At 39.9% G+C, this 18,637-nt stretch overlaps 2 protein-coding genes across 3 annotated transcripts in view; one reads left to right on the forward strand and one right to left on the reverse strand.

Annotated features, from left to right (window-relative positions):
- On the reverse strand, window positions 1–8,355 carry sec22c (SEC22 homolog C, vesicle trafficking protein). The gene is made up of 7 exons (XM_061964910.2): window positions 8,000–8,355; window positions 5,997–6,199; window positions 4,120–4,283; window positions 3,331–3,510; window positions 3,122–3,240; window positions 1,070–1,135; window positions 1–950 (listed from the first exon to the last, which is right to left on the reverse strand). Exons 2-7 carry the CDS (start codon window positions 6,176–6,178, stop codon window positions 747–749), a joined length of 915 nt encoding a protein of 304 aa, XP_061820894.1. The 5' UTR covers window positions 6,179–6,199; window positions 8,000–8,355; the 3' UTR covers window positions 1–746.
- Window positions 8,168–18,637, forward strand: part of nktr (natural killer cell triggering receptor) — a 20,306-nt gene continuing 9,836 nt past the window's right edge. Inside the window, exons 1-5 of one of the 2 annotated variants that reach the window (XM_061964906.2) lie at window positions 8,168–8,396; window positions 12,468–12,546; window positions 14,857–14,931; window positions 16,418–16,525; window positions 17,886–17,930. In XM_061964906.2, coding sequence (XP_061820890.1) covers window positions 12,489–12,546; window positions 14,857–14,931; window positions 16,418–16,525; window positions 17,886–17,930 — 286 coding nt within the window. In that variant the 5' untranslated portion in view covers window positions 8,168–8,396; window positions 12,468–12,488. The remainder of the gene's footprint in view (window positions 8,397–12,467; window positions 12,547–14,856; window positions 14,932–16,417; window positions 16,526–17,885; window positions 17,931–18,637) is intronic. The other variant, XM_061964907.2, reaches the window with a different exon arrangement.

The following is an 18,637-nucleotide window of genomic DNA, read 5'->3' on the forward strand; positions in this document are numbered from 1 at the left end:
TGAAATAAGAAAAGACCATTTATTGATCAAATGTGCGTTAGCAGAAAATAATTAAATAAGCAACAACCCGGAAATAACTTTGAGTATTTGGCAGTTGCTGTGATTCATGTTAAATGCCCATCAATCCATCCATTTTCCTACCGCTTGTCCCTTTCGGGGTCGCAGGAGCCTATCTCAGCTAAATTCAGGTGAAATTTCTTCCCATGATTATTGAATTGTAAAAATCTAAACTGTTTTCTTTGTCCCAATAAACCGAATGATGGTTCATTTGAATAATGAAATAAAGTCCATTTCATCAAATATTGTAAGAAAGTCTCCTCCGTATCAAAAATATTGCAATTTCAGCAAAAAAAGCTGCCAAGACGAGGACGGCGTGTGGACGACAAGAGCAAATAATCCTTCAATAATTCATAGGATCACGACCGTGTGATCATAGGAAGCAGCTAGAAAAGTAAATATATTATATCAAATATTCTGACCCTGAAGTAGCAAGTAAATAAATATCACTCACAATCAGTGCTTGTTATTAATCCAAAATTATGAACTAAAAATAAATGTGACGATCTGAGAGGATTAAAAAAAAAGGCAAAACAAGCTAGATTTGCCTTTTTGTCCCCGATGAAGAACATTTAGGCGTAGTTTGAGCCACAGCGCCCCCCCTGCTGATGCAGTTTGTCCACGTCAGGAATTATTCCCGTCCATAGAAATTCATCACGTCTGATGCCGCCGACATTGGCGGTCGGAGGTCACACGCCGCAGTCGTGGGTCCGGTCTCGGCGGACTCCGCGCGTGACGATGAGGACGGTGGCCAGCGAGGCCACGCCCACGTGGAACGCCACCTGCCAGGCGTTCCTCAGGCCCAGCAGGAAGACGTTGCAGACGACCACCGCGCTCAGCAGCACCGCGCTCTTCGCCGTCTTGTGGCGGGAATGGAAGAGGTACAGGTGACACTGGACCGGAACAACATGTCGGCATTGATTGATTGACAGTCGGACGTTTTTATGATTATCAATGAGATGGCGAGGGACTGGAGTTGAGTGGATGCTGATGTGGAGCGGCCGTGACTCACCTGGACCGCGCCGCACACGAACGCCAGCAGGAAAGCCGCCACGTTCCAAAGGTTGTCGTGGTCGTCCTGCGTGACGACAAAGGTCATCGTTTAAGTACACAGAGGTTGCAAAGGATGCTGGCTAATGCCTGGAAAGTGTACAGTGCTCAATGGTTACAGAAGGGTGCTGGCTAATGCCTGGAATGTGCAAAGGTGACATTGGTGACTACTGCCTGGAATGCACATCTGGATGGGGTATAGTATGCAAAGGTCTGAGGAAGGTGCTGGCTAATGCCTGGAATGTGTATAGTATGCAATGTGTAAGGAGGGTGCTGGCTAATGCCTGGAATGTGTATAGTATGCAATGTGTAAGGAGGGTGCTGGCTAATGCCTGGAATGTGTATAGTACGCAAAGTTGTAAGGAGGGGGATGGCTAATGCCTGGAGTGTGTATACTATGCAAAGATTTGAAGGTGTTGGCTAATGCCTGGAGTGCGTACAGTAGTTACGCAATGGTATAAAGTAGGGTGCTGGCTAATGCCTGGAATGTTTATAGTGTGCACAGGTTTGATGAGGGCGCTGGCTAATGCCTGGAGTGTGTATAGTAGTTACGCAAATGTTTAAAGTAGGGTGTTAGCTAATGCCTGGGATGCGTATAGTATGCATGGCTGATACCTGGAATGCGTATAGTACACAAAAGGTGTAAGGAGGGGGCTAGCTAATGCCTGGAATGTATATTGTATGCAACGGTTTGAAGGTGCTGGCTAATGCCTGGAGTGTGTACAGTAGTTACGCAAAAGTTTAAAGTAGGGTGTTAGCTAATGCCTGGAATGTGTATAGTGTGCAAAAGTTTAAGCCGGGTGCTGGCTAATGCCTGGCGTGTGTATAGCATGCAAAGATTTGAAGGTGCTGGCTAATGCCTGGAGTGCGTACAGTAGTTACGCAAAGGTATAAAGTAGGGTGCTGGCTAATGCCTGGAATGTTTATAGTGTGCAAAAGTTTAAGGAGGGTCCTGGCTAATGCCTGGAGTGTGTATAGTAGTTACGCAAATGTTTAAAGTAGGGTGTTGGCTAATGCCTGGAATGCGTATAGTATGCATGGCTAATACCTGGAATGTGTATAGTACACAAAGGTGTAAGGAGGGGGCTAGCTAATGCCTGGAATGTATATTGTATGCAACGGTTTGAAAATGCTGGCTAATGCCTGGAGTGTGTACAGTAGTTACGCAAAAGTTTAAAGTAGGGTGTTAGCTAATGCCTGGAATGTGTATAGTGTGCAAAAGTTCAAGCCGGGTGCTGGCTAATGCCTGGTGTGTGTATAGTATGCAAAGATTTGAAGGTGCTGGCTAATGCCTGGAGTGCGTACAGTAGTTGCGCAAAGGTATAAAGTAGGGTGCTGGCTAATGCCTGGAGTGCGTACAGTAGGTACGCAAAGGTATAAAGTAGGGTGCTGGCTAATGCCTGCAATGTTTATAGTGTGCAAAAGTTTAAGGAGGGTCCTGGCTAATGCCTGGAGTGTGTACAGTAGTTACGCAAAAGTTTAAAGTAGGTTGCTGGCTAATGCCTGGAATGTGTGTGGTGTGCAAAGGTTTAAGCCGGGTCCTGGCTAATGCCTGGAGTGTGTATAGTATGCAAAAGTTTGACGAGGGCGCTGGCTAATGCCTGGAGTGTGACTAGTAGTTACGCAAATGTTTAAAGTAGGGTGTTGGCTAATGCCTGGAATGCGTATAGTATGCACGGCTAATGCCTGGAGTGTGTAGAGTAGTTACACAAAAGGTGCTGGCCATCTAATATTTTACTGTATTATAATACTGTCAAATAAAACAAAGTCTCCATCATATCAAAAATATTGCGATTCCACCAAAAACCTGCCAAGACAAGGACAAATAATCATTAAATAATGAATAAGATCTATTATTAATCTACATTCCTGTGCGTGTAGGATGCAAAGCTTTCAGATGGGTGATGGCTAATGCCTGGAAAGTGTGTAAGTATGCAAAGGTTTAAGGGGGGTGCTGACTAATGCCTGGAATGGGTATAGCACGCAAACGCTTCAGGAGGGCACTGGCTAATACCTGGAATGTGTATTCTAAGAGGTGCACGCCGCGGATGACGTTCAAAGACGCACACATGATGTTGAGGACCAGCGCGAGGATGCCGGGCGCCGTCACTGGTTCCAGTTTGGTGCTCTGGCCTAGAGGACAGGAATGACGCAATAGCAGGATGATGACGTCATGGTGCATAGGATGATGACGTCATGGTGCATCGTGCGTGTGTGTGGTACCAGAAGATGAAAGTTGCTCCACGTGTCCATTTGCTGCACCGTTGGTGAGCACCACCTCCTCCAGGGAGACGATCTGTGGTGGGCGGAGCCTCAAGTCCTCCTGGACCTCGGTCAGAGTGACCTGCAGAGCAGGACCGCCTTTTTGCTCGTATTGCTGCTTCAGCTTCTGGATGATGTCGTCTGAAACACAGGTGGGGAATAATGATGTCGTCTGGAACACAGGTAGGGAATAATGATGCATACATGATTGTGGAGGGGGGCGTGGCTTGCGGGCCTGCAGCGGTACGGGGTGTGCCAGGACCGGCCTCGAAGTCAGCGAGAGGTGCGTAGATGGCCCAGTTGGGCCGTGTTATCTAATCACCTGTCGCTGACTTCGAGGCCGGTCCTGGCACACCCCGCTCCGCTGCAGGCCCGCAGGCCACGCCACCCCTCCACAATGATATACTGCTTACATGATATACTTTATACTGTATACATGACATACTGCATACTGTATACATGATATACTGTATACATGATATACTGTATACTGAACACACGCCCACAAGTAAGTGCCTAAAAAATGTTTTTTTTAAAGTGATTCTTGAAAATTCTGAATCGATTCAGAATGATCATAAATAAGAATCAGGATTTAGATGTGAATCCTTTTTTCCCAGCACCACTCATTATCATTATTATATTCAAACTATTACAAGCAACTGAAGCTCGGGCTGTGATGGATCATCCATAGTCAACTTCCATTCAAACAATAAATAAATGAGGAAATGTTTGAGGTGTTGCGCAACCCACCAAAGTGTAGAAAAGGATAAGGTCTGGTTGCCAAGGCGACCAGGTTTGGTTTGTAGCAGGCTGAGAACTCCCAGCGAAGATCTTCCAGGAAGCAGAAGACCTTGGTGAGGGACATGCTGCGGTGACACACACTCATGTAGGACACGCCCTCCCACGACAGCAGGCTGCACAGGTGACACACAGGTGGTCAGTCCCCACAAAGACACACAGGTGTTCAGGCCACACAAAGACACACAGGTGGTCAGTCCACACAAAGACACACAGGTGACACACAGGTGTTCAGTCTACACAAAGACACACAGGTGGTCAATCCCCACAAAGACACTCAGGTGACACACAGGTGGTCAGTCCCCACAAAGACACACAGGTGTTCAGGCCACACAAAGACACACAGGTGGTCAGTCCACACAAAGACACACAGGTGACACACAGGTGTTCAGTCTACACAAAGACACACAGGTGGTCAATCCCCACAAAGACACTCAGGTGACACACAGGTGGTCAGTCCCCACAAAGACACACAGGTGTTCAGGCCACACAAAGACACACAGGTGGTCAATCCCCACAAAGACACTCAGGTGACACACAGGTGGTCAGTCCCCACAAAGACACACAGGTGTTCAGGCCACACAAAGACACACAGGTGGTCAGTCCACACAAAGACACACAGGTGACACACAGGTGTTCAGTCTACACAAAGACACACAGGTGGTCAATCCCCACAAAGACACACAGGTGTTCAGGCCACACAAAGACACACAGGTGACACACAGGTGGTCAGTCCACACAAAGACACACAGGTGACACACAGGTGTTCAGTCCACACAAAGACACACAGGTGGTCAATCCACGCAAAGACACTCAGGTGACACACAGGTGTTCAGTCCACACAAAGACACACAGGTGTTCGGTCCACACAAAGACACACCCAGGTGACACCCAGGTGTTCAGTCCACACAAAGACACACAGGTGGTCAGTCCACACAAAGACACACAGGTGACACACAGGTGTTCAGTCCACACAAAGACACACAGGTGGTCAGTCCACACAAAGACACACAGGTGACACACAGGTGTTCAGTCCACACAAAGACACACAGGTGGTCAGTCCACACAAAGACACACAGGTGACACACAGGTGTTCAGTCCACACAAAGACACACAGGTGGTCAGTCCACACAAAGACACACATGTGACACACAGGTGTTCAGTCCACAAAAAGACACACCGGTGTTCAGGCCACATAAAGACACACAGGTGACACACAGGTGGTCAGTCCACACAAAGACAAACAGGTGTTCGGTCCACACAAAGACACATAAGTGTTCAGTCCACACAAAGACACACAGATGGTCAGTCCACACAAAGACACACAGGTGACACACAGGTGTTCGGTCCACACAAAGACACACAGGTGTTCGGTCCACACAAAGACACACAGGTGTTCAGGCCACATAAAGACAAACAGGTGACACACAGGTGTTCATTCCACACAGGTAACACACAGGTGTTCAGTACACACAAAGACAGGTGACACACAGGTGGTCAGTCCACACAAAGACACACAGGTGAGACACAGGTGGTCAGTCCACACAAAGACACACAGGTGTTCAGGACACACAAAGACACACAGGTGACACACAGGTGGTTAGTCCACACAAAGACACACAGGTTACACACAGGTGGTCAAAACACACAGGTGTTCAGGCCACACAAAGACACACAGGTGGTCAATCCACACAAAGACACACAGGTGACACACAGGTGGTCAATCCACACAAAGACACACATGTGTTCAATCCACACAAAGACACACAGGTGACACACAGGTGGTCAATCCACACTTAGACACACAGGTGGACCCCCAAAGTCCTTACTGGATGTCCAGCTCCTGGCCTTTCATGCTACTCCTCTCTGGGAAGGAGGCCAGAGTCCTGCTGATGGTCCTCAGCTGCTGCTTCCTCTCCTGGAGCTCAACGTTGTGCTCGAAGTCCGTGGACGCCGATAGGGGGAGTCCGTCTCTGACCCGGACCACCAAGACGAACAGGATCAAGGACATGGTCCGGCAACAACTCTCCGCCTGCGCAGGAGGAAATAAGTACGCTCCACCATCGCAGCAAAGAACCATGCTGCCATCTTAGACGCTCTCAAAATATTAGCTCTGAAGACAACATTTTTTTAAAGTGCAGCTCTAAAATAAATACATAGAAAATGTACAAATTGTTCTACGATACATTTATTCAATAAAAAATATTTTAATCCCCAACATTTTTTTTTTAAATCGGACATTTTAGGAATACAAAAAAAGTAGAAGAAAAAAATATATATACATAAACATTATATCATAATAATTAGATTTAAAAAATGTTTTAAAGTGTAGATTTTAATCTGCAAAAGAATTGTTAAATCTGACATTTTATGAATACAAAAAAAAGCTATTAAAATAAAAAAAAAAATATATATATATATATATATATATATATATATATATATATATATATATATATATATATATATATATATATATATATATATATATTTATGTGTGTATGTGTGGGAAAAAAAATCACAAGACTATATATATATATATATATATATATATATATAAACATATAACAATTATATTTTATTAAAAAAATGTAAAAGTATAAACTTTAATCTACAAAAAAAATGGTTAAATCTGACATTTTAGAATACAAAAAAGTTTTAAAAAATAAATACATATATATATATATATATATATATATAAACATATATATATATATATTACATAAAACGAAATATTATATTTACACTGAAAGAACTTTACATAAAATTAAATATTATATTTAAAATACATCCTGAAAGTGCTTTAGATCAAACTAAATATTATATTTAAAAATACATCCTGAAGTACTTAACACAAAATTAAATATTATATTTAAAATACATCCTGAAAGTACTTTGCATAAACGAAATATATTTAAAATACATCCTGAAGTACTTTACATAAAATTAAATATTATATTTAAAACACATCCTGAAAGTACTTTAGATAAAACTAAATATTTAATTTAAAATACATCCTGAAAGTACTTTACATAAAACTAAATATTATATTTAAAATACACTGAAATAACTTCACATAAAATTAAATATTATATTTAAAATACATCCTAAAAGTACTTTACATAAAACTAACTATTACATTTAAAATGACAAATTAAATAAAACTAAATGTTATATATAAAATACATCCTGAAAGTACTTATATTTAAAATACATCCTGAAAGTACTTTACATAAAAGAGAATATTATATTTAAAATACATCCTGAAAGTACTTTACATAAAACTAAATATTACATCCAAAATCACATCCATTCAAGTAAAAGGTTCCTGGATGACATTCTGACACTACAATTGCGTTTATGTTCAAATATTAGGGTTGTTTTCCTCAGCTAATTTCAATCATACCATCATCTGTGATCAATAATGATTAATCGAAATTCCAAAATGTGATTAATCTGATTTAAAATAATAATAATAAAAAATTTGACAGCCTTAAAAAAAAAACACAAAACATCTTTAAAAGTCTTAATATTGTTTTAGATCAAAATGTAAAACTAAAAACGTAAATAATGACAACATGTGTCAAGAAGTCAACATTGAAAGAGAAGAATAGGAAATAATGGTCAAATATACGAACTTTTGGCAGCTGCTCTGCATAAAATATCAACACATATTATTGTTGTTGTTTTCATTGCTACACACTAATGACTCAGTTGGACTGCTACGCAACACCCGTCAAAATGATGGGAATGTAACTTTCCCGTAATAAAATATCAAAAATATTGCTTTATTGTTCATTTCTGCGCAAGTTGTGTAGAAGTTGCACCTTACCTCCTTAAAGTAAAGACTTCCATCGTCTTCTTCTTAGCAAAACTCTGCTTTAAGCGCACAACGCCATCAGTTCAAAGTGCAGACATCACCAGCATAATACGTATTACATGTGTGGGTTTACATTTGTTCATTTAATAACTCGACGGAGCTTTAAAAACCACTGAAAGATTGTTCTAACGACAACAGATGTTATTGTTATTAGTAGCAGGCTAGCATGCTGGCTAACAGGAAGTGCTGTCACCGCCAAACCACAACAACAAAGTACGGAAAGCCAGGAGGGACAGCGCCAGTACCCGGATGTAGCATCACGTTGCTAACAGGAGTTAGCAGTAAGCTAGCTGTCCTGTCGGCCTTCGGTGACTAGTTTGTCCGTTTACTCTTCACACGCAGGTTGGTGGTGAGTCGTCTTGTATTTCACATTCCCCTAAAGAGTGTTCGTGCTCATTAAAAATCCTTTGTGAACGATAATTGTGTCGTGGAAAACCCGCCAGTTAGGACGCGAGCTAGTTAGCATAACTTATGTTAGCATGCTGCTATCCCATTTGAATGTGATGTTTTTGCGGTCAACAATGACTACATTTATGTAACTGTCTTTAATTTTGGCTTACCGTTCAGTTGACAATAACAATAATTGTGGTGAAAGCTGTAAGATACAGTCTTTAGTTGTGCTGCAGTGATTTTTGTAATGTCAATCAATCAAAGTTTATTTATATAGCCCTAAATCACGAGTGTCTCAAAGGGCTGCATAAGACACAACGTCAGGGCAAGGAAAAACTCAACCCAACGGGATGACAATGAGAAACCTTGGACCCCGACTTAAGCAAGTTGAAAAACTTATTCGGGTGTTACCATTTAGTGGTCAATTGTACGGAATATGTACTTCACTGTGCAACCTATTAATAAAAGTCTCAATCAATCAATCAATCAAAAAGGGGACCGCAGATGTGGGGACCCCCACCCTGGGCGATGGGTGCAATGGATGTGGAGTGGATCTAGTTAATAGTGTGATAGTCCAGTCCATAGTGGATCTAACATAATATTGTGAGAGTCCAGTTCATAGTGGATCTAACATAATAGTGTGAGAGTCCAGTCCATAGTGGATCTAACATAATAGTGTGAGAGTCCAGTCCATAGTGGATCTAACATAATAGTGTGAGAGTCCAGTCCATAGTGGGTCTAACATAATAGTGTGAGAGTCCAGTCCATAGTGGATCTAACATAATAGTGTGAGAGTCCAGTCCATAGTGGATCTAACATAATATTGTGAGAGTCCAGTCCATAGTGGATCTAACATAATATTGAGAGAGTCTAGTCCATAGTGGATCTAACATAATATTGTGAGAGTCCAGTCCATAGTGAATCTAACATAATATTGAGAGAGTCCAGTCCATAGTGGATCTAACATAATAGTGTGAGAGTGCAGTCCATAGTGGATCTAACATAATAGTGTGAGAGTCCAGTCCATAGTGGATCTAACATAATATTGAGAGAGTCCAGTCCATAGTGGATCTAACATAATATTGTGAGAGTCCAGTCCATAGTGGATCTAACATACCGTATTTTTCGGACTATAAGTCGCTCCGGAGTATAAGTCGCAACGGCCGAAAATACACAATAAAGAAGGAAAAAACATATATAAGTCGCACTGGAGTATAAGTTGCATTTTTTTGGGGAAATTTATTTGATAAAACCCAACAACAAGAATAGACATTTGAAAGGCAATTTAAAATAAATAAAGAATAGTGAACAACAGGCTGAATAAGTGTACGTTATATGAGGCATAAATAACCAACTGAGAACGTGCCTGGTATGTTAACATAACATATTATGGTAAGAGTCATTCAAATAACTATAACATATAGAACATGCTATACGTTTACCAAACAATGTGTCACTCCTAATCGCTAAATCCCATGAAATCTTATACGTTTAGTCTCTTACATGAATGAGCTAAATAATACTATTTGATATTTTACGGTAATGTGTTAATAATTTCACACATAAATCGCTCCTGAGTATAAGTCGCACCGCCAAACTATGAAAAAAACTGCGACTTATAGGCCGAAAAATACGGTAATAGTGTGAGAGTCCAGTCCATAGTGGAGCTAACATAATAGTGTGAGAGTCCAGTCCATAGTGGATCTAACATAATAGTGTGAGAGTCCAGTCCATAGTGGATCTAACATAATATTGTGAGAGTCCAGTCCATAGTGGATCTAACATAATATTGTGAGAGTCCAGTCCATAGTGGATCTAACATAATATTGTGAGAGTCCAGTCCATAGTGGATCTAACACAGTGGTTCTTTAACCTTGTTGGAGATACCGAACCCCACTAGTTTCATATGCGCATTCACCGAACCTTTCTTTAGTGAAAAATAAAATGTTATTTTTTTTCAAATTCAAGACAACATTATGTTTTTTTTTACTAGTGCACAAAATGAACCGTGCATCAACATCACCTTGTTCAAAGAACAAAACCAACACAGTGCATGAACTCACAACAAATTACCCACATGCAAATCAGTCTGACTTCTGCTGTTGCCGTATCCATAAAGTTTTTATTTACACGATGAGTCGGGTGTGTCTTGACCTCCGCGGCGGAGGCTCCGTCGAACCCCTGAGGCCGACTCACCGAACCCCTAGGGTTCGATCAAACCCAGGTTAAGAACCACTGATCTAACATAATATTGTGAGAGTCCAGTCCATAGTGGATCTAACATAATATTGAGAGAGTCCAGTCCATAGTGGATCTAACATAATATTGTGAGAGTCCAGTCCATAGTGGATCTAACATAATAGTGTCAGAGTCCAGTCCATAGTGGGGCCAGCAGGAGATCATCTTGAGTGGAGACAGGTCAGCAGCGCAGAGACGTCCCCAACTGATGCACAGATGAGTGATCCACCCTGGGTCCCGACTTTGAACAGCTGGCACGTCATCTGTGGTCACCTGATAACCTCTCCACGCAGGAGAGGGAGGCAGAGCAGAAAAGAGACGGCAGATCAACTGGTCTAAAGAGGGGTCTATTTAAAGGCTAGAGTATACAAATGAGTTTTAAGATGGGACTTGAATGCTTCTACTGAGGTAGCATCTCTAACTGTTACCGGGAGGGCATTCCAGAGTACTGGAGCCCCAATAGAAAACGCTCTATAGCCCACAGACCTTTTTTGGGCTCTGGGAATCACTAATAAGCCCGAGTTCTTTGAACGCAGAATTCTTGCCGGGACATATGGTACAATACAATCACCAAGATAAGATGGAGCTATACCGTTTAGTATTTTATACGTAAGTAGTAAAACCTTAAATTCGCATTTTAAGTGCACAGGGAACCAGTGCACTTAAATGTGTCCCGTGAAAATCGTCCGACCGGAACTCTATAAACTAAACTTCCTTGGGTGAATAATAAAAAACTCACTACACCGGTATGTTTTAGCGCTTTAATGGCAAGTTTGCTGACAGATATAAGTAAGAACTTTACACTACTTTATATTAGAAATGGCAACAGCAGAAGATTAATGTCCCATAACAAGAAGATAGAGAAAAAGAAGAAGCTTATGACTACAGTGTCGGCACGGACGAAATAGGCGGACGCGTGCAATTTTTCAGGACTTATGCAGATCCCAAATACAGATCAGCGGGTACCAGAAGGTAAAAAAAAGTTGCTTTTGCATAATATTGAAAAACAAAACGCCAGATAATATGTCTTACCTTATACACACACCATAATAATACTCCTATGTTGAAGCACAGTACAATCCATCAAGCGGTGCGGCTTCATAGCTTACCAAAGGCGTACTAAAACATTTTGATAAGATTTTTCAGCGCCGTGTGTAATGTTCTATATTTTGAATGGAACATATAACATTTTGGTGTTGTTTACTTTGAGTCATATTGCAGTCTACACGTATCTCTTGTGTGTGACTGCCACCAAATTGCAGTCTACACGTATCTCTTATGTGTGACTGCCATCTACTGGTCACACTTATCATTTCACCATGTACCAAAAAAAATAGCTTCGAGGTCGGTAAGCACAACCAGAATTATTCCGTACATTAGGCGCACCGGGTTATAAGGCGCACTGACGAGTTTTGAGGGGGGAAAAAGGATTTTAACGGTAACATGAAAAAAAAATGGTCATCATTTAGAAATTAGTCAATGTGAGTCAAGATCCCAATTTTTTTATGCAGCCCAAATTCAAATGACAATAAAAAAAAGTAGATTAAAAAGGAAAAGTAGGGGAACGCCCATCCCTCCTCCCAAGTATGTGACTTAACAAGTTTGAATGTATTTCTCTCTCTCTCTCTCTCTCTCTCTCTCTCTCTCTCTCTCTCTCTCTCTCTCTCTCTCTCTCTCTCTCTCTCTCTCTCTCTCCCTCCATCACTCCTTCCTTCTCACTCTACCTGTTTTCTTGCACACACGTTTCAATGTGAAGATCTTCACCTACTGAGTGTGTTTCTCCTCATTGTAGGTCACCTAGACTTTGATCAGAATGGGGGTGAAGGACCGCCCTCAGTGTTACTTTGACGTGGAGCTCAATCGCGAGCCAGGTAGGATCTTAGACGAGGACTTTGAGGCTCATTTAGCTTCTTATCATCATCGTCATTACACAGGCCTTGTTTTGTTCTCACTGTTTCCCTGACTTTTTGAATAAAGTAGGACATCTACTGCTTTCGCTTCTAGTTTGGTAAGCCTAAAGAGTCATTGTTGTCTTTGTAATAATTGTTGTCATTTCACCAAAAACCAGGACCGGTTGATCAGGCTTTGATGTTTTAGTAGATTAATACTTGATCAAGGGAGGGAGTAAAGACCTGCAATAAGTAAACTTTACAGCAGGACTTTTTTTTGTCATTGTGTGAACGCTCCAAAGCATACACACATATGGTTTTCTACACCAAAATCGATCTATTTATTAAACTTCTTCAACTTCTTCTTCTCCTTCTCCAGATTTTGGCGCGCTCTGCCTTCCACGTTTTTCACCCGATTCAAACCGTTCCAACTTCAAACTGTTCAGCCTTTTCGGGAATCGCGAGCTTTCCCTTGACAAATTCCAAAAATTTCCAGGTTTCCCAGAATTCCAGGTTTTCCAGGACATTTTCCCATTCAAAATGAATTGGCCATTTTTCAAACCTCCACCATTTCCACATTTTTCAAAACCATTCCACCTTCAACATATTCCACTCATCCTGGACATTCAAACTATTATTTTTCAAAGTTCAAAAGAATTCCAGGAATTCCCATTTTTTTCAAACCCTTTTTTGACCCTTTTTTCTGGCGACTACTCCTTCCACATTTTTCAACCCACTTCAACTGTTCCACTGTCCAAACATTCTTCTTAATCAGGACAAAAAACATTTTTTCGAACTGGAAAAATTCCCGGTTTTCCCAAAATTCCAGGAATTTAATACCATTTCTCAATTAAAAATTTTACTACTTCAACATTTCTCGGCCGATTTTAAAAATTCCAACACCAACCATTTCAACTTATTCAGACCATTCAAGTTTTTTACCATTATCAAAAAAATTCCCGCTTTTCCCGAAATTCCCAAATTTTGGGGAAATTTCCATTGAAATCAATGGGACATTCTTAAAAGTTCCACAACTCCCGCATTTTTCATCTGATTCAAACGGTTCCAACTTAAAAGTATTCAGCCTGTTTGGGAATTGTGTGCTCTACTTCAACAATTATAAAACAAATTCCAGGATTTCAGTTCAACATCAGCATTGGAGCATTCATTGAACAAGTAAAATATTTAGGCATAATCATAGACTATCAGCTGAATTTTAAAAGTCACATTAAGAAAATGTGTAAAACCCCAAATGCAAACCTAAGCTGTTTTAAGATTATAAGAAACTGTTTAACTGTCAGCTGTGCTTTTACTTTTATGAACTCAATGATTCTTTCACAAATCTCTTATGGCTTAACTACATGGTCCCAGGCACACCAGTCATCAATCAAGACCATTGAGTGTCTCTATAACCACGCCTTGAAAGTCCTAGACAAGAAGAGTATACGATATCATCATTGCCAAATTCTAACCAAATACAATATTTTAAGTTTTATCAATTTTCATTTTGTTACACAAAGTCAAACTGTTTTTTAAATGCTTAAATAACTCTGCTCCCCAATTGCTCTGCAAGGCAATTACAAGACTGCAAAGTGGTATCAGATCTACCACCCGAGCAACGTCAAAAGGCAACTGTTGCGTTCCATTCCGTAGGACATCTTTTGCCCAGACTGCCTTTTCAATAAAAGGACCACAACTATGGAACTCTCTACCTGACACTTTGAAAAGTATACCTGCACTTGTCACTTTCAAAAAACAAACAAAATTGTGGCTAGTTGAGCAACAGTCATGTTCCCATGTTTAGTATTTACTAATTTTTACTAATTGGTTCTTATCTAGATTGCACTTTGTCTGTGTTATTATTATTATTATTATTATTATTATTATTGGCTTTAACTAGTTTGCACTTTGTCAATATTATTACTATTATCATTATTATTGACTCCTCTTTGCCTCATTCTTTTTATTTTCCTATTTTTAATGATGTTAGATCTGTCTTGTTGTTGTTTTTGTTGGGGACAAGTGTTAAATTAGCTTTGGCTACAAACACTATGATGCATACATTGGATGACTCTTTCAGATTTCTATGTTTCTGTATCTGTCCCTATTTCAAATAAACCAGAATTAATTAATTAATTCATACGCAATTCCTTCAGGAATTGCCTCATGTTGTTATCTTTAGTAGGCCAATTAAAAGGGTGCCCTGTTAGTTTTGTTATTAAAATGCAAATTTGGCCCAATTGATGCTGTAGCTACCAAAAACTGACCTTTTGCCTTTGTGTTGTTTTGCAGTTGGGCGAATTGTCTTTCAACTTTTTTCCGACGTTTGTCCTAAGACCAGCAAGAACTTTCTCTCTTTGTGCACTGGTCAGTACAAAATGCAAGTCCTATTTTACACATTCATTTTTAATTGGGGCCATCAACGTGGTAACGAATGAATGGAATTTTCATTTATCAAATCAAATTAAAATACAGTACAGGCCAAAAGTTTGGACACACTTTCTCATTCAATGCGTTGTCTTTATTTTCATGACTATTTACACTGTAGATTGTCACTAAAGGCATCAAAACTATGAATGAACATACCGGTATGTGGAGTTATGTACTTAACAAAAAAAGGTGAAAACATGTTTTATATTCTAGTTTCTTCAAAATAGCCACCCTTTGTTTTGATTACTTATTCGCACACTCTTGGCATTCTCTCGATTGAATGGAAAAACAATACCACTGTTTTTAGCTGTAAAATTCAAGCAACATGGCTGCCAGTTTGGTTTTTTTTACCGTAAAATCTTGTTGTTTTGGTGTTTTTTTTGTTCGTTTTTTAATGTTATAGTGTCTTAATGTATATGGGGAAAAAACAGTACTCAGTCGGCGAAATTTAACCGTAAAATGTATTGTCAATTTTACAGTCTACAATTTGATTGATAATTTGTTTTGAAATCATAAATCAAGCAGATATTCATCTCCATTGTAACAAAAATATTTGTGGAACACATGATGATATAATATTTTATTTTGATAATATTGAGTTTTAAAATATATGCAGTACATGATTTTTAATGTCAAAAGGGAAAGAACAAATATATTTAGTAAGAAAAGATTAAGCATTTTATTAACGCATATTATTTCTATGCTTTCGCGGGCCACATAAAATAATATGGCAGGCCAGATTTGGCCCTCGGGCCTTGAGTTTGACACTTCTGTTGTAGAAGATGCTTCATCAGTTCAGCTCTAGTCTCTTCTAAGACTAGTTGGCAGACTTTTACTATCATTTCTTTATCAAGCAATATGCTGCAGGCCACGCGTTGGGCTGTATTAATATCATGTTTTTTTTTTTGCATGGTCAGATAGTTCTGAAGTCTAAAAGACATGCAATTGTGCACAGTGTGTGCATTTTTTTCCTGAAATTCAAAGGACTGATATGTTTAGTAAGAAAAATAAAGTGCTTTTATTGATGCTGATTATGTCCAGGCTTTCACCGGCCACATGAAAGAAACATTTGTAGTCCCATACACTGAAGACTACAACATTTATGATGCTCGTCCTATACTCCGATATGGAATGGCCTTTGACTTGACTAGATTTTAGCGGGCAGTTCTTGCTATGTGAAAGTAGAACAACAGCCCAGCTGTAGAGGTAAAGTACCACAAGATTAGTAATCTAAGATGGCCGTTTGAACAGCCATCCCTGTGTCCTCTGTCTCATGCACATCGGAAAGGGGGGGGCTGGAATTCAGTCTCCTGACACAAAGGCTCGTAAGAAGAGCTGAACTATAAATGCGTGCAGAAGAAAAGAAAGATGTGATGTGTTGCCTGTGCTCCCTGACTTACTAACACACCTTTCATGGCTGCAGGTGAAAAGGGAACAGGCAAAGTGGCAGGAAAAAAGCTGTGCTACAAAGGCTCCACATTTCACAGAGTTGTAAAGAACTTTATGATCCAAGGAGGCGACTTCACTGACGGTAACGACGGCCGCACTTTGACACTTTTTACTTGAATCCGGGTGCGCAACTCTGTCGATGCGTAGTGATTGTGCTATTCCTGCTGTCTGAAGGACAAGATCACGCTGACATTAATAACTAAAGTGCCCCGGATTTCCACTGGATGTGTGACGGCTGCTGAACGGCATAAGTTCTAAAGAAGTCAACAATAAGACATAAGTCCTAAAGACGTTGACATTAAGACATAAGTCTTAAAGACGTTGACATTAACACATAAGTCCTAAAGACGTCAACAATAAGACATAAGTCCTAAAGATGTTGACAGTAAGACATAAGTCCTAAAGATGTTGACAGTAAGACATAAGTCCTACAGACGTTAACAATAAGACATACAGTTAGTCCTAAAGATATTGACAGTAAGACATAAGTCCTAAAGATGTCAACAATAAGACATAAGTTTTAAAGACGTTGACAGTAAGACATAAGTTTTAAAGATGTTGACAGTAAGACATAAGTCCTAAAGATGTCAACAATAAGACATAAGTCCTAAAGACGTTGACAGTGAGACAAAAGTTTTAAAGACGTTGACCGTAAGACATAAGTCCTAAAGACCTCAACAATAAGACATAAGTCTTAAAGACCTCAACAATAAGACATAAGTCCTTAAGATGTCAACAATAAGACATAAGTCCTAAAGACGTCAACAATAAGACATAAGTCCTAAAGATGTCAACAATAAGACATAAGTCCTAAAGACGTCAACAATAAGATATATATAAATGGGACCCATTACCTCCCTGCTTGGCACTCAGCATCATGGGTTGGAATTGGGGGTTAAATCACCAAAAATTGCTCCCCTCACCTCCCAGGGGGTGATCAAGGGTGATGAGTCAAATGCAGAGAATAATTTTGCCACACCTAGTGTGTGTGTGACAATCATGGGTACTTTAACTTTAACTTAAATAAGTCCTAAAGACGTCAACAATAAGACATAAGTCCTAAAGATGTTGACAGTAAGACATAAGTCCTAAAGACGTCAACAATAAGACATAAGTCCTAAAGATGTTGACAGTAAGACATAAGTCCTAAAGACGTCAACAATAAGACATAAATCCTAAAGATGTTGACAGTAAGACATAAGTCCTAAAGACGTCAACAATAAGACATAAGTCCTAAAGATGTTGACAGTAAGACATAAGTCCTAAAGACGTCAACAATAAGACATAAGTCCTAAAGATGTTGACAGTAAGGCGCCGTTCTGCATCCAGTGGAAATCCAGGGTTAGTTTTCAAATGCACCTTTCCATATGTCAGGATTTAAGGCAGAATTCTTACTTCTTCTTTCCTGCCAAACAGTAAGATTTTTACTTTCATGTTGACAGGAAATGGAAGAGGAGGAGAGTCCATATATGGTGGCTACTTTGAAGGTAATCTGGAGATCCAAATTCATCTAACTTGTTTGCATGATCCAATTGTTGCATGCAACTGTGTGTTAATAGTATTTATTATTGTTGTCCTATTTTTTAAAACCATGTGAGTTATTCAAGGATGCTACCGGTTAAAAGTGTGAGGAGAGCTTCTTTATTTTAGTTGTCCTACATTGTTACTGAGGACTTAAAATCAGTCAAGTTGCATCAACACAAATAGGGGTGTAACAATACGTACCTCGCTTTTTACTTCACGCTTGCCGTCATTTTTAAATGTTTGTTATCTCACCTTCTGAGAAGTTTTCCAATGTTGTAATAATGTGTAGAATAAATATTCCATTTCAACAAAGTTATTTTGATAGTAGGCTAATATAGACATATATTACATCATGTGTTGCCTTCATTATAAGACTATAAGGCTTTTAGTTTTTTGCGGCTCCAGACAGATTTGTATTTTTGATCCAGTATGGACGGCTCTTTCAACATTTCGGGTTGCCAACCCCTGGTGTAGGTGATCACAATTAGTTAAAATGTAATGAGGAACTTTTCTTGACGTCTGATGAAAGTGTAATTTACCAACTTTACCACTAGGCAAAGCAACGGCACTCTTTTTTTTTGGTGCGTTATGTTTTTATGCGAAGTCAGCTGCTCTCCAACTTGTGACCGGTAGTGTACTCAAAAGCCCTGATGACATTTCACCCTTTCTC

Source organism: Nerophis lumbriciformis, linkage group LG07 (genome assembly GCF_033978685.3).
Source record: "Nerophis lumbriciformis linkage group LG07, RoL_Nlum_v2.1, whole genome shotgun sequence".
Taxonomy (NCBI): domain Eukaryota; kingdom Metazoa; phylum Chordata; class Actinopteri; order Syngnathiformes; family Syngnathidae; genus Nerophis; species Nerophis lumbriciformis.

Excerpts from the sequence above, each read along its gene's own strand:
- sec22c (XM_061964910.2), bottom strand. The coding sequence starts at position 6,178 with ATGTCCTTGATCCTGTTCGTCTTGGTGGTCCGGGTCAGAGACGGACTC. Across the intron at positions 1,136-3,121 it reads TCTTAGAATACACATTCCAG|GACGACCACGACAACCTTTG; the intron begins GTATTAGCCAGT and ends GTCGTCACGCAG. Across the intron at positions 951-1,069 it reads TCGTGTGCGGCGCGGTCCAG|TGTCACCTGTACCTCTTCCA; the intron begins GTGAGTCACGGC and ends GTTCCGGTCCAG.